At 37.6% G+C, this 15412-nt stretch overlaps 1 protein-coding gene across 12 annotated transcripts in view; it reads left to right on the forward strand.

Moving 5' to 3' along the window:
- RNASEH2B (ribonuclease H2 subunit B) overlaps positions 1–14584 on the forward strand; it is a 104028-nt gene extending 89444 nt beyond the window's left edge. For 10 of the 12 annotated variants that reach the window (XM_057532858.1, XM_057532857.1, XM_057532859.1 and 7 more), the window contains 2 exons: positions 178–258; positions 2750–3182. In XM_057532858.1, coding sequence (XP_057388841.1) covers positions 178–258; positions 2750–2866 — 198 coding nt within the window. In that variant the 3' untranslated portion in view covers positions 2867–3182. Of the gene's footprint in view, positions 1–177; positions 259–2749; positions 3183–13795 lie in introns of those variants that run through there. The other 2 variants (XM_057532860.1, XM_057532864.1) reach the window with 2 other exon arrangements.
- Positions 14585–15412: the final 828 nt, after the last annotated feature.

Raw genomic sequence — 15412 nt, forward strand, 5'->3', positions numbered from 1 at the left:
TAGTTCCTAGATAATTGGTGAAAAGTGAAGCGACTTGTAAAACGTAAGCCCTCTGCAGGGTCTGCTGCTCCGTTTGGCCTCGCTATTGGTCCAAATTGCACATGTTGGGTTTTTTTTTTAATGGACTGATGTAAGTGTCAAGGTGACGTTTGACACTTCACTGCTCTAACATTGCAGAAAGTAAAGTTATCAGATGAGCCCGTAGAAGCAAAAGAAGATTACACTAAGTTTAACACTAAAGATTTGAAGACTGTAAAGGTATGTGTCGGGTGCAGCAGCGTACTCTTGCATTCTGTGGCTGGTGCTGCATGGGGACTTCGAGGAAGGATTGCATGCTTGATTGTGATTTTATCATTTTAACCATGAAGAATTATTAACTTGCATTTCTGTGACTTAAGAATTAATTCAAAGTTGTGAATGATAATGAAAGCGTCAAGCAAAGAAGACTTTTTGCAGGTAAAGAAAGGCAGTATACTTATTAGCAAGAGTGTGCCTAAACTTTGCAATATATTCAGAGTGATAGGATGGGGCAGAGGAAGGGGCTCCAAAGGTAATCTTTTGTTGACTCTACTGCCCAGTAGCTTCCCAGAAATTATGATAATGACAACAATTATTAACTCCATAATTCAGCAACCACCCCAGCAAATATTTTCATAACATTTCTTACTGATTTATCCTATATATCATCATAAATATTATGCATACATAGCTTTTAAATTTGGCATATATATATATATATATATATATATATATATATATATATATGGTTTGGGGTTCTGCCTTTTTCATTTCGCTCTATATTGTGAAAATTTTCATGTCATTAAGCTTTCTTTGAAAAATTATTAATGGTTTCATGATATTCAGTCATGTGTTATTTTATTTCACCACAGGGAATATAGTCTATTTAATCATTCTCCTATTTTTGGACACATAGGTTACTTCTGCTTTTTTGTTTTTGTTTTAATGAAGTGATAAACATTCTTATTTATAGCCTGCATCTCTGACTGTTTCATTAGACACAATTTAAAACTGAGTAAAGGCTTAGAAAACATGAACTCTTTCCATGATTACTGATATACATATATATAGCTAAAATGCTTTCCAAAAATATAGCAGAAATTTGTACTCCCAGCCGTTATTGCTGATGAGTGTTCATCTCACATTCTTGACAACATCAAGTATTATTTTTATTCTTGAAAAATTTGCCTAAGTAGGCTACTTTAGGTAGAAAGGTTGTTTTTCCAAATGCTTATTGCCTATCTGCATTTTTGCAAATTGTCAGTTCATGTTTCTTGCCTGTTTTTATATTGGGATAGTAATGTTTTTCTTGTTGATTTGTAAGAGCTCATTATAAATTAAGGCTATTAACACTTTTCATGACATATGGGGTACAGATAATTTTCCAATTTGTTTAGGCTTTTCATTTGACTTTTAAACTATTTTAAGTTTTTCTGAGGATTAAATATGGAACTATTTTAAGTTTTTCTGAGGATTAAATATGGAAGTTTTTTATGATTTTCTCATTATTTTTATGCTTAGAAAGACCTTGCCTGCCCCAAGATAGGTTAACTTCCACCTAGATTTTAAGAACACTTACTCTCCTTAGATTTAGTGTTTTCTAAAAATTGTATTCTTTAATCTACATGTAATTTATCAGGGCATGGGCTATCAGGGGATAATCCAACTTGAGATTTGGCTAAAATAGCTGGTTATCTCAGTGCTTTCTGTAAGCAGGGACATTTTTGAGTCTCTCTGTGAGGAGTATTTCTGCCCCACCCTTCTAAGTGCTGCTTCCCATTGTATCCACTTGGGCACCGCACCAGTGAGATAAGAGGTTGGACCAGGATGTCAGTTAATTGCAGGGGATGGAGGATCACTTGTCTCAGAGACTGTCACTTTTCCCCATCCAGCCAAAATATAAGCCTACTAAATTATAAGTGACAGAATGTAAAAAGCAAGTTTTTAGGGATCATATATCGACTGTGCCCTTAAAAGATACCTTGGCAATGGCTCTGTCTCACAGTTCCCAGGGAGACAGATGATTTTTTCTTTGCTGATTCCCATCATTTATGCTTTTGCTGAACACTGAAGTAAAATCAGCTGCTATTTCCCTTCTGCCAGTGCTTGTTATAGGACGTGGCAAAACAAAACAAAACAAAAACAGTGACCAGGAAGAGATAGAATTTTAAAAGACAGAGTTATTTGGAGTCAGCTTTTTAGAAAGTATTTTTTTGTTGGAGGAAAAATGGAACAGCTATCCTGCTGGTCCTGGATGCTTTGCAATACAGGTTATCTTTTGAATATAATAGCTTTGTCCTTGGTTTCCCATAGAGCCTATGAATAAAATCAGATGGTAGATTGTTGTGAATTATTCATCATTTGGTAATACAAGGCTGTAATTCCTCCCGCTGACAATTGCTGCCTGTGTCAGTTCAATTGTTTGTGTTATTTCACTTAATACACCCTCCAGAATTATTTCCCCTAAAGTAAACCGTTGGTTGTAACATTCCACTCCTTAGAAGGCGGCAGTTTTGTCTCCTGCCTCTTTTAACATATTTTGTCTCTTAGATCTGAATTCTGAATAGAAATCAGAACTTTTAAAAAGAATCACTCCCTTATGAAGCATGTCAGCAGCAAATGCTTACCTCCCTTAACGAACCTTGAGACATGCATGGTCTTGTTTGATTTGCATGTATGATTTATAAATGTTACATTCGTAACAATTTTTCTCTCTTATTTTCATTAACAGAAAAATAGCAAAATGACTGCAGCTCAGAAGGCTTTGGCTAAAGTTGACAAGAGTGGAATGAAAAGTATTGATTCCTTTTTTGGTGCAAAACATGTTAAAAAAATTGGAAAGATTTGAAACTTTAAAAATTAAATCGAGCAAAAATATTTGCCTTCTACATGTCCCATTTTCATCCTTCCTCCATTCCACTGTACTTCCTAACCCTTAATTACCACCTTTTGAAAAAAAAGTAGGAAGGGGGCAATTTTCAGATTCACTTGAACATTTCTTTGTGTTTGATTTTTGTGTTTCCTGAACAAAATATGGGAAAGTAATTGTGTAACTTCATGGCTTGTGGCCTTTGGAGTTTTGTTTGACATCATGAAAAGTAATCAAGTGAATAGAATTAACCTCTAGCATCACAATTTCCTCAATAAACTGATATGTGACAATATTTGAGTGTATGCCTGTTATTTTATGCAACTTTGCACATGGTAGCTATAGCAATATGGTTTTCAATATACTGAGAGAAATATAACCAACTATCAGATAAACTACTACTTTTTAAAAGCCTTTAGTTTTTGGTAAATCTTTTGTTTAATGTATTTTCTGTTTTATGAATACATGTTCTTTGCAGAAAATAGAGAAAAGTATAAAACAAAAATTATAATCTCCCGACGTTTCATTACCTGGAGATAATATGGTGTGTTTTCTTCTATAATAATTTTTAAAGGAATTATAATAGTAATTTTATAACCTTTTTTCTTGACATCATTTCGTGAGCATTTTCCCAGTCTCCTATTCTTCATAAATATACTTTTTTAATGACAGTAATTTTTAATTATTTGAGTATTTGATTGTTTAATGATCATAGCCCTATTTTGGACATTTGTATTATTTTTAAGCATTTGCTATTGGAAGAATCAGATTCTATGTAAATATTTGTCCATATCTTTTATTGTTTTCTTAGAATGGAGTTTTAGATGTGGGCTTACTGATTCATAACTAAGTTTTTCAAATATATACTTTTGGGAATATATTTCACAGAAAGGTTATAGTATCTTGCACTCTAACAAATGATGGTATGAGTCCTTATCTTATTAGCTTTGAATAGTATCTTTGCAAATAAGTGGAAAAAAGGCATGTTAGTGTGGTTTTAATTCACATTTTCCTGATTAACAATGTCGACTGAAAAAAAACCCCACACAACCTGAAAGTTGAGAGTTATGTTTTATTCGGGGAACTTACAGAGGACTATAGCCTGGGAGGCAGCCTCTCAGATAGCTCTGAGGAACTGTTCCAAAGAGGTAAGAGAGAAGCCAGGATATGTAGGAATTTTTGTTGAAAAAAAAACATGTAGTCAAACATCAAAAGATTACTGCTAATCATACACACACACAAAAAAGCCCAGACATCTCAAGTTAATGAGTTTAGTGCTTTTCTGGGTATGGGAAGATGCAAGAGTCTGGGCTCATTGAAATTACTCCTTTGATATACATCTGAACTGTCTAGGGCCAGTATTCTGTTTTTCTCCATCCTGAATTCCCCTCAGGGTGCACCGAGGTGGGGGGCGGGTGAGGGGGAGCTCTGCAGAGGCTGATGGCTTGATGGTGGGCAACATTTGTTGTTTTCTGAAATGGCAGGCAACGTTTTTTTGTCCACAGTAATAATATTGTTCATTTTTTCACATTTACCTATCATTTGCCATCTTATAGAGAATTATCTGTTTATGCCCTTTGTTAAATTATTGGAGTATCAGTATTTTTCTTATTGATTCTAAAAAGTATTTTATAACTTAAAGACATTCATTTTTGTCCACTGTGTTCATTGTAATTTTTTTCCCTTGGTTTGTAATTATTTTCTCACCTATTTATTTTTTCCATTAGATTTGTAGGATCATTTTTACAGGTTCTAAGAGTAAATTCTAATGGATTTTACTGAGATTTTGTTAGACCCATAAACTATTTTGAGAAAAACACATCTTTACAAAAGTGAGTGTCCTTATTCAGGAATATGGTATTTGTCTATATCTACTAAAATCCTAATCATGCCTTTCGCTAACATTTGGTTCTTCATCTTCATGTAGGTTCTAGATACTTCTTTATAGGAGTATCTGTAGGTATTCTTGTTGCTATTAATGAAACCTTTTTTTTTTTTTTTTCAGTTATATCTCCTAACTGGCTATTTTGTGGTAAAGTTTTACATTTTTATATGTTTATCTTTAAATAACTAATTTACTAAACTATTAATCTAAATTTTTTTATTTTATTCATATTGGGTTTTCAATGCATAATAAGGTACATAATCTTCGAAAAATTTGTGTGCAATTCTTTCTGATAGTTATAGCTCTTTTATTTCTTTTATATCATATTACATGGGTAAGATAGAACAGTATTGAAGAATAATATGTAATAGTAGTTATCTTTGCCTAATTTGTGATTTTATTAATGTGCATTACCATCAGTTCTGACACTAGCTATTGTTAATGTGATAAAGAATATCTATCTTTGGTATTTCCTTTTATACATATTTTCCTTAAAGTTTTAATTAGTAATTGGTATTGGTTGTTATCAAATATCTTTTTGGCATCTCTTGTGCTGGTTGTAGAGTTTTTATCACAATTAAACTGTGCTTGAGTTCCTACACTAAACTACCTGGCAGTAGATAAAGGATAGCATCGTGGATGCTCTCTATCTGGTTTAACCATTGTCAAATCTAGTTCTCAATTAGGTTTTCTAGGCTTTTATTTAGAATGTTTGCATCTATATTCGAAAGCAATATTGCTGTTAGGTCTTAGTGTTAGAATTCAGCTGGCTTTCAATCTTTCCCAATATTCTGGAAGGAATAATTTTGCATAGGAACATTCTATTTCTGGAAAATTTTAAAGAATGTCCATAGTAAAACTGTCTAGCACTGAGCCTTCTTTTGTTGTCTTCTTTAATCTGGAAAAATTTCTCACCTATTCCTTGTCTTACTTGACCTTGACATTTTGGAAGAGCACAGGCTTGTTGTTTAGTCGAATGTTCCTCACTGTGAGTTTGCCTAATGTATCCTCTTGATTAGATCCAAGTTTTACCTTTTGGGCACCCACAGAAGTAATGCTGTGTCTTTCTTAGTGCACCATGTCAAGAGTCACATGACCCAATACTAGGGATGTTAACTTTGATTGCTTGATTAACGTGGTGTCCACCAGGTTTATCCACTGTAGAGTTATTATTTTTCTCTTTGTAATTAATAAGTGATTTGTGGGCAAATACTCTGGCAATTTTAAGTATCCTATTCCTCATTCAACATTCACTCACAAGTTTTAAAATAAAACTGATATTTTTTCCAACTCCATCATTTCTTTTATATTTATTTATTTTACATTTATATTTATTTATTTTGGCATTTTTCTAGAAGGGAGGGCTTTCCCTTCTCTACTTATTTATTCATTTATGAGCTTATATCATCATGCACTTGAAGGTTATTTTATCCAGTGAGTTAAATTACATTATCCTGTTCCTCATATTGTCCCAGAAGGGCCAGTAGGAGTCCCTTCAAGCTGGCTACTGTATCCTTTTGTTATGTTTCATTCATTTTTAAATACTTCATTACTTCTTCTGCAAGAGGGTATTCCAGGCTCTTCATGCATTTTCCCTGTCCAAGCCCTGGAATCAGCCTTTTTCCCAAGGAGCCAGGGTTCCTTTTAGAGGAGAATGGTATTTAGAAACCAAGATCCAGGCAAGAGGTGTGCTTGCTGCTACTATCGATCTATGTGTGTGGTTTTTGTAGATTTCCTTTATCGGACTGAGGAAGTTCTCTTCTTTTCAGTGAGAGTTTTAATCATGAATGGATATTGAATTTTGTCAAATAATTTTTCTTCATCTATTGAGATGATCATGCAGTTTTCCTTTAGTAAAGGAATATATTTTAATATGTGAAGTATAATGATCGATTTTTGAATGTTGAACTTTACATCCCTGGGATAAACTCAATTGGTCTTTTCATATATAGTATTGTGTTTTATTTCCTAATATTTTATTAATGGTTTTTTTAATCTCTGTTCATGAAGGATATTGGTCTGTAGTTTTCCTTATTTGTAATGATTTTGTCTAGTTTTGGTATCAGAGTAAAGCTGGCTTTATTAAATGAGTTGGGAAATAGTCTCTCATCACCCATTTTCTGAAAGCGTTTTTGTGAGATTAGTATTGTTTTTTCTTTTTATGTTGGACAGAATTCACTAGTGAAGCCATTTGGGCCTGGAATTTTTTTTTTTCTGGGAAATTTTTTAGTTACTAGTTCAATTTCTATGATAGATGTAGAGCTATTCTAATTTTCTTCTTTTTCTTGTGCCAGTTTTAGTAATTTATGTCTTTCAAGAAATGTATCGGGGGCTTCCCTGATGGCGCAGTGGTTGAGAGTCTGCCTGCCAGTGCAGGGGACACGGGTTTGAGCCCTGGTCTGGGAAGATCCCACATGCCGCGGAGCAACTGGGCCCGTGAGCCACAATTACTGAGCCTGCGCGTCTGGAGCCTGTGCTCCGCAACAAGAGAGGCCGCGATAGTGAGAGGCCCGCGCAACGCGATGAAGAGTGGTCCCTGTTTGCCACAACTAGAGAAAGCCCTCGCACAAAAACGAAGACCCAACACAGCAATCAATCAATCAATCAATCAATCAGAACGTGAATTTCTAAAAAAAAAAAAAAAAGAAATGTATCTATTTCATCTAGTTGTCAAATTTATTGGTATAACTTGTTTCTTATATATATATATTTTAATTAATTAATTTATTTATTTATTTATTTTTGGCTGTGTTGGGTCTTTGTCTTCTGGGACTCCAGTTACATGTATGCTATACTACTTGATGTCCCACAGGTCCTTTAATTTCTGTTCTTCTTCTTTATTTTCAATTTTACTTTGTCTTGTAGTGTTTCATTTTCTATAACCTCAGTTAGTGAATTTTTATTCATATATTGGAATTTTCAGCTCTAGATGTTCCACTTGGCTCTTTTTTATATCTTTGCATTTCTCTCCTCATTGAATTTTCCTTCAAATAGTTCGTTATAGTTAACAACAGCTGCTTAAATGTTCTTGTCTGCTAGTTCCAACATCTCTGACATTTCTGTGCCAATTTCTTTCTTTTCTTTTGTCTTTACTTTTTTATTTTGAAATAACTTTAGACTTATAGAAAAGTTGCAAAAACAGTAGAGAGTATACATATACCCTTCACTCAGCTTCCTCTAACCTTAACACCTTATATAACCAGTACAATTATCAAAGCCAGGGACTTTACAATAATACAATATTATTAACTAATCTACCCCCTTGTTTGAGTTTCACCTATTTTTACACTAATGTTGTTTTTCTATTCCAGGGTCTAGTCCATCCTTCCACATTGCATTTAGTTAAGCATATCTCCTCTTTTTTGTAATGTGTCTCTCAGTCTTTCTTTATCTTTCAGTGACCTTGACACTTTGAGAGTACTGGTCAGTTGTTTTGTGAAATGCCCCTCCATTTTTGAGATACCTTGAAATTGTGCTAATATCCGGTTTCTCATGTGATCATTTCATAATACTAATAACTAACGATACTAATAACAACAACTACTGTCTAGCATTTATGTGCTTGGCACTGTTCTGAGCACTTTACATATAATAATTCACTTAATCCCCACAGCAGCTGTAGTTGTAAGGCAGGGTACCATAGGAGCCAGGAGAGTGACACCCAACCCAAAGGGCAGAAGGATGAGAGAAGGGCTACTCAAACTCTTGAATTATCACCCCTGTTGAAGGTAAGCTACTTAACAGCAGGAACTCTGTACTATTCACCTTTGTGTCTTGCACAGAGTGTGCAGTTGGTAGATGTTGGTACACACTGGATAGGTTGGGTACAAATGTTGGATAGGTTGAGTATTCTAACCAGTGTCCTCACTAATTGAGACTTGACTTTTTTTTCCCAAGGGTCAAAGTCATGATCTTGATCTATCTTGGTCTTTCAAATTGTCTAAGCTGTTACATGACCTTCTTGTTGGTCCTTGAATATGCCACACTGTTCCCGTATCAGTGCCTTTGCGTGACTTGTTTATCTTTTATATCCTTCCTCCGGATCTTCACATGATTTGTTCCATCATGTCATTTCAAACATCTCAAGCGTCATTTTTTCAGAGATGCAATTCCTCATTCCTCACTTGCCTCCAATCCTCTCCCATCTTCCTGCCTCACCCTCTTCACAGAACCTTGCCTGACTAGGTCACAGTTATGTCCACAGCACCTAACATGGGGCAGCACAGAGTAGGCCTTCTATAAAGGTATGAGGTAATCAATCGATCAATCAGTTAGTCTGTACCGGACAGCTCAGAAAAGTGTTCTGCAGTACAAAATGGGGTTCTTTGACATTTTATGGCTGAACTTTGGAATTCAAGTTTCATTCTGAGTGGTTTTCTGTGGTGCTCTTAAATTTGAAGTTTAAGAACATATTCATAAACTCACTCATAAACTCCTTGTATAGGCTTAATAGAAATAAATAGATGTAATCTTTAATCTCTGGATAAAGGGCTGTGAATTTTCTTCTATCAGTTGATTAAACTTCACTTACTGTAGTCATTTTATCTGCGTCAGAACGTCTCAAGTTAGAATACATTGTTTACATCTGTGCTGTTAATAAATCTGCTTTTATATGGCATTTAAAGATTATTCATATAAAGCCCATAACCTAAATTATTGAAGTTTGAGAGTATATGTGGTCTATATACTCCCTGTCTTCACAGAAGCTTTTGTTTTTTTCCAGCTTTATAGAGGCATAATTGACAAATTGTATATATTTAAAGTGTACAATGTGATATTTTGATACACAAAGATTGTGAAATGATTACCATAACCAAGCTCATTAACATATTGGTCACCTCACATGTTTACCGTGTGTGTGTGTGTGTGTGTGTGTGTGATGAGAACACTGAAGATCTATTCTCTCAGCAAATTTCAAGTATACAATACAGTATTATTAACTAGTCACTATACTGTACATTAGATTTCAGGAGCTTTAAATAGGAGCTCACATCATGACTTAGCTATAGATTAAATGGGAATTTGTGAAATCATCAATTTTGTTTTCTTCCATATTTGAGTTTACCTTTGATGTCAAGATGAAGATACTAATCCTACTTGCAATGTGCAGTGTTAACTAGGAGTTGAATAGTAATTGAAGAATGAAAAACTAAAGGTGTTACACATGCCAAGTGCTATTTTGGGGAATAATATTAGGAACAAATCAATGTGGGCTTTATATATATACATGCACAATATACACAAATAGACACACATGTATATACACACACACTTATATACAAATAGATGAACATATACACATACGCACCCACAAACATATATACGTATATACACACATACACGTATATATCCTATCCTTCCTTCAAATTTAAAGAATTTCAAACTAGAGACTTTTTAGACTTTATAACACCAAACATCAGGGTACTGTACCTTACTCAAATCCTTTGGCACTTTGCTTCTCTTACTTACATCATTTATCTTTTTGATTAATGTGCTGAGTTTGGGGAAAGCTTCAAAAGATTTCTGCAAACTCTAAAACCACTTGTGTACACATACAAGAGCCTCCATCATTTTCATCAAACCATTCGTATTTCTGAAACTGATCTCAGATTACCAACATTCTTTCCTTTTTTGTGCCTGGTTTATCTTCGATTTAAATTTTCCTTGTACTCTGGCTCTCAGGCTCTTTCATCTTCCAGGTTTGTGCTTCTCGGGTTCCGACTCCCGAAGAGATTCCCCTCCGTCAGGTTTAATGTGGATGTCAAGTGGGACTGTGTTTCATCCGCTCAGGTCTATTTTTAGCGTGCCGCCGTCCATTCCCACGCTCCCATTTCTCTTACTCGGGGCTTTAGCCAGACACAAAGGCAATTTGGAAGTGAGAAGCTGAAATGTACCCATTTACATTTACTGAATGTACAGTGTTTATACTGCATGCAAACTTATGACAATAACAGTAAACAGATGAAAATGAAGTGAAAGTGACCATGTTTCAAACTAAACTAAAAAGTTTACTTTTAAAAAGTAAAATAATTGGTCTAAAAAGGCCAATTGATTTAAAGGAGCTGGATTTATACTTGGTTGGAGTCCTAATCCTGCCTGAACTCTGACCCATGGACAAACCACCAGCATGGCTGACCCACAGTGGTGTCTTCCGTGTGATGAGATGAGACTAGATCATTGGGTTGTTTGATGTCCTGCCCTGCGGTCACTGCTGCTTGGGGAGCCTCATCTCCTCCACCCCTGTGAGGCTATGCCCTTGATTAGCATCTGTCCTGTGCTCACCCCGCATCAGGCCCTCGTCTGAGCTCCTTGGGTGGATTATCTCATCTGTTTCACTGGGAGCAAATACACCAACATGTTCACTCTGGCTATTGTGTTCATGTTATATATTTGCCTCTTTTCTTCATTTTCCATAGATTACATTACTTTGCAGTGGAAAGAACTGCAAAGAGCATAATTCTTAGAAAGTAATAACAAAGACTGGCAAAGTGCCTTGCAAGTTTTAAGCACTTTTCCCATGAATTTATGTGTTTAAAATCCTTCCAGAAACCATGTGGCACAATTGGTATTATTTCCTCCATTTTACAGTTGAGAAGGGTAAGGTCATTTCATTTGCCCAACATCACACAGCTAGTAAATAACTGAGCCAGAACCTAAACTCAGGACTTCCGACTGCCAGGTTCTCCGCACCAAATTAACTCCCTTCCCCAGAGGCCCTAACTTCGACTTGCGTTGCATCCTGGGAAGTCACCCCTTCCCCAGATTTGAAAGACAGCCTCTTCACATAGGTTAAGATTGACTTTCTCTGTTCTTAAAGTTGATCTAACTTAACTAGCTGCCTTGTATCACGTATTTTTTCCCCAAACAGCCCTTTCTCCAGGACTAATCCAAAATTTGGAGATCTCCAGAGTTCGCTGCATCATACAGTTGAACCTCTTGGTGGAAGGCAAGGAGCTCTGAGTCTAGGAAGGCAAGTGAAAGGCTATTTGTTAGTGTCCTTGGAAGATGTCCACAGGCTTTGACCTCATCTGAATAAGGAAGAAATGATTAGATTCGTACACCTTTTGATACACAGATTTATGCACTCCTCCAGTTTATATACTCCTCAGGGTCATTAGACTGATGAAAAGTACCTTATGTTTAATAGTACTTTACAGTTTTTACAGCAATCCTGTATCAGTAGTTAAATTAATCTTTACAACAACCTTCTAAGGTAGACTGGAAGGGGGCCGTATCCCTGTTTCATAGATGGTCCAAGTGAGGTCACCCAGACTGTGAGTGGCCAAGCCCGAGGCTGCCCTTTCACCCTCAAGCCCAGCCCTCTCTCTTTTTTGCCTCCCCAAGGTTCTTATCATTGTATATGTAGCTTTATGGCCATTTATCCTCCAGTAGTCTGTTTTAATTGTGAATTTTATCCTAAGAAAGGAAAAATCAGATTTATTCTGTTTCATCTTCTTGCTCTATTCATAATGAATTCTGCAGGTCAATTTATCCTCAGCAGTGCTGAGCCAGAATTAAAGCAAAGCTTCTACTTAGCTATTGCATTTGCATGCCAAGTCTTTAATTCAGCTGTCAGCTTTTTAGCATTTACTGTACTTTTGTTAATAAATGTTATTTTGATGGTCTCACGCTAATCAAGCCTATTTGAGACAGGGAGGGGCGGAGGGAAGCACCGAATGTGATTTACAGAAGAATCAGAGCTTCTTCATGGATGTTAAGAGAATTGTTACCTTACACATGTGCTTTAATCAGAATGTGTAAAATTAAAGTTAGTCAAGTTATAAGTTCTTTCAAAAGAAAAAAGAAGCCAAGGAAGAAGCTTAGATTCATTTATTCTTTTACGAGCAGATACTGAGCACCCGCTTTGTGCCAAATGTTTTTCTAGGCACTAGAATGCAGCTGTCCACATGGCAAACAAAAATACCTGCCTTCGAGAAGTTTCTGCTCTAGCGGGGCGGCTATATGGGGTGTCATATATTGCCGGGGGCTGTGGAAGAAGCTGAGCAGGGAAGTGGACAGAGTTCTGGTGAGGCGGGTGGTTAGGGAAGGTCTAACCTCTGTCACATCTTATCCACTTATGGCATAGAAATCTGATTTCCATCAACTTTTTTTTTTTGATAACTTATAGCTCCAGAGTAAATTGTTTGACTTTGTGCTCAGTAAGAAACCAGCTTTCAATAATTACACTTGTTCCATGGCATTTTTCAGGAGGATATTAAGGACTACTACTTCCACCAGCAAGTCTATATTTATTTTTTATACATTGGATCTGCATAGGAAAAGAGAGGAAAACATGGTTTAAGAATTATTCACCTTAGAACTTTTTTTTCATTTGTTTCTTGTATTATCATTTTTTTTCTAAAATGAGGGTATCTATTCCCTGAGTTTGGGCAACCTTAACATTATTTTGTATTTCACTCCCTTTGAACACTGGAAGGAAAATGTGCATCTCACCCACCTCCAGGAGCCTAACATTAGCCCTAGAATGAGGTCACCCCAAGGGAAACCGCTTCCTTTGCCTGAGGGCTTCTCTTTTTTTTCAATTTATTTTATTTATTTATTTTTGGCTGCGTTGGGTCTTCGTTGCTGCGCATGGGCTTCCTGTAGTTGCAGCGAGCGGGGGCCACTCTTCGATGTGGTGTGCGAGCTTCTCACTGCAGTGGCTTCTCTTGTTGTGGACAGGCTTCAGTAGTTGTGGCATGTGGGCTCAGTAGTTGTGGCTTGCAGGCTCTAGAGCACAGGCTCAGTAGTTGTGGCGTGTTAGTTGCTCAACAGCATGTGGGATCTTCCCGGACCAGGGCTCGAACCCTTGTCCCCTGCATTGGCAGGTGGATTCTTAACCACTGTGCCACCAGGGGAAGTCCCAAAGGCTTCTCTCTGAAGCACAAATGCACAGCTGCTGATCTCAGGACTAACCCAACCAGCCTTGCTTTTCTGTTCTGGAAGGTGCAGATGGTCCTCGGGATTGCAGGTGACTGCTTCTCCTCACCAGGATACAACATGTGTTCTCCTTCTCTCCCTAGGTGGCAGCACAAAGACAGAAAAGGGACAAGTGACAACAGATCCACGCAAGGCTTGGCTGCTTCTCATGTGATTTAAGACACTCCCAGAGGGCTAAAACTTTTTCTTCTGCACTTCCTAGAAAATCACCGAATGCCAAAAGATGTATTTTAAAGGACTAACCAGGACTGTTTTATTTCTGTGATCAATATCGCTAGTCCCTTCAGGCAGCAGCAACTCCCCCTGGAGGCGACTGGCATGGAACTAGAAAGCACCCCTCGTGTGACTCTGCCCTGAGGAATTCAAGCCATGTCACCCCTCTGCCCCAGCCTACCCACCATAAAGGTATGGGTTTTTAACAGTCTAGTGCTTCGGATTTCAAAACATTGGGAGGAGAAGGCTCATTGTGAAAACCGGCTCATTTCTTAAGCTGGACCCTGTTGGCCTGCTGTTTTCCTGGGGTTAGGACAGCACTTTTAGGTTTGCACGTGGTGACTATAAGTACTAGATTCCACACCAGAAGCTTTGACAGACCGAGTTTCTACCCTTATTAAAAAAAAGAAAAACGGGGAATTCCCGGGAGGTCCAGGGGGAGGACTCAGCACGTTCACGGCCATGGCAGGGGTTCAATCCCTGGTCAGGGAAACAGGATCCGCAAGCTGCGTGCTGCACCCCCCCAAAAAAAGAAAAAAGAAAGCCTGACCTTTCTTTCCTCCTTATCACTTTGGCAGCTTCTACTTCATAACAATACCTGAACATGTGCATTTTATGGTCTGCCGGAGTTGTAAACATTGCTTCATTTTTAAAAGATTTGTCCAATGTGTGCATTAGTATAATTATTTAGAGTGAGGGCATAAGATATGGGGGAAAGTTAGAAGTAGATGCCAAAAAGTAATTTAGCGGGGAATTCTGATGCATAGTGAAGACGTGTAGGGGGCGGTGGGAGGTTTTGTGCAGACATGGCCAGGAGTTTGTGCTGACTCACCAGCTTGACCCGCAAGAGGATTCGGGTGGAAGCCGCTCGGGTGATCTTCGTGCCTCCAACAGGACCCCAAACCTTCTCTTTGGGAAATAATTTTGTTTCTGAGTCTCTAACTCCATCAGGTAAGTAGGTTCTGGAAAGTACTCTGTAATTTTTTACACACCTCCTCTCACACAGGGAAATTTTCGTTAATCTGTAGGACCTTTAACACTCCTGCGCTTCTGTAGCTGATCGTGTGGTGTAGTTGCAGTGAATCCTCGTCTCCAAAAACTCAATTCTAGGAGTCAGTTGTGGAATTCGGGATGTAGCACAGGCTTCCAAGAGCGAGCGCTCTAAAGAAATTACCTGTTTGATCGCCAGGCCATGTGGGTAGGAATCGAGAGCCTGACACATAGGTGGGCATAACACTGTGGTGTTAAAATCGGGCTTTTTCTGCCTTCTCCTTGCACGATCCCAAATACTGTCCTTGGAGGTCAGTGGACATATATTTTGGCCCAGAGCAACTTCGGGGTGTGTTGTGTGTCTTTGAGCAAATCGGTTCTCCTTTCAGGACCACATCTCAGGGTGGGAGAGACAACTGGCTTGATGCTGGCCCTTATCTCCCCTCCTCCTGGAAGACTCACCCCTGGGAAACCTGTGTGGGCACTGTGCTCCCACT

This window comes from Balaenoptera acutorostrata, chromosome 18, assembly GCF_949987535.1.
Source record: "Balaenoptera acutorostrata chromosome 18, mBalAcu1.1, whole genome shotgun sequence".
NCBI classification, from domain to species: domain Eukaryota; kingdom Metazoa; phylum Chordata; class Mammalia; order Artiodactyla; family Balaenopteridae; genus Balaenoptera; species Balaenoptera acutorostrata.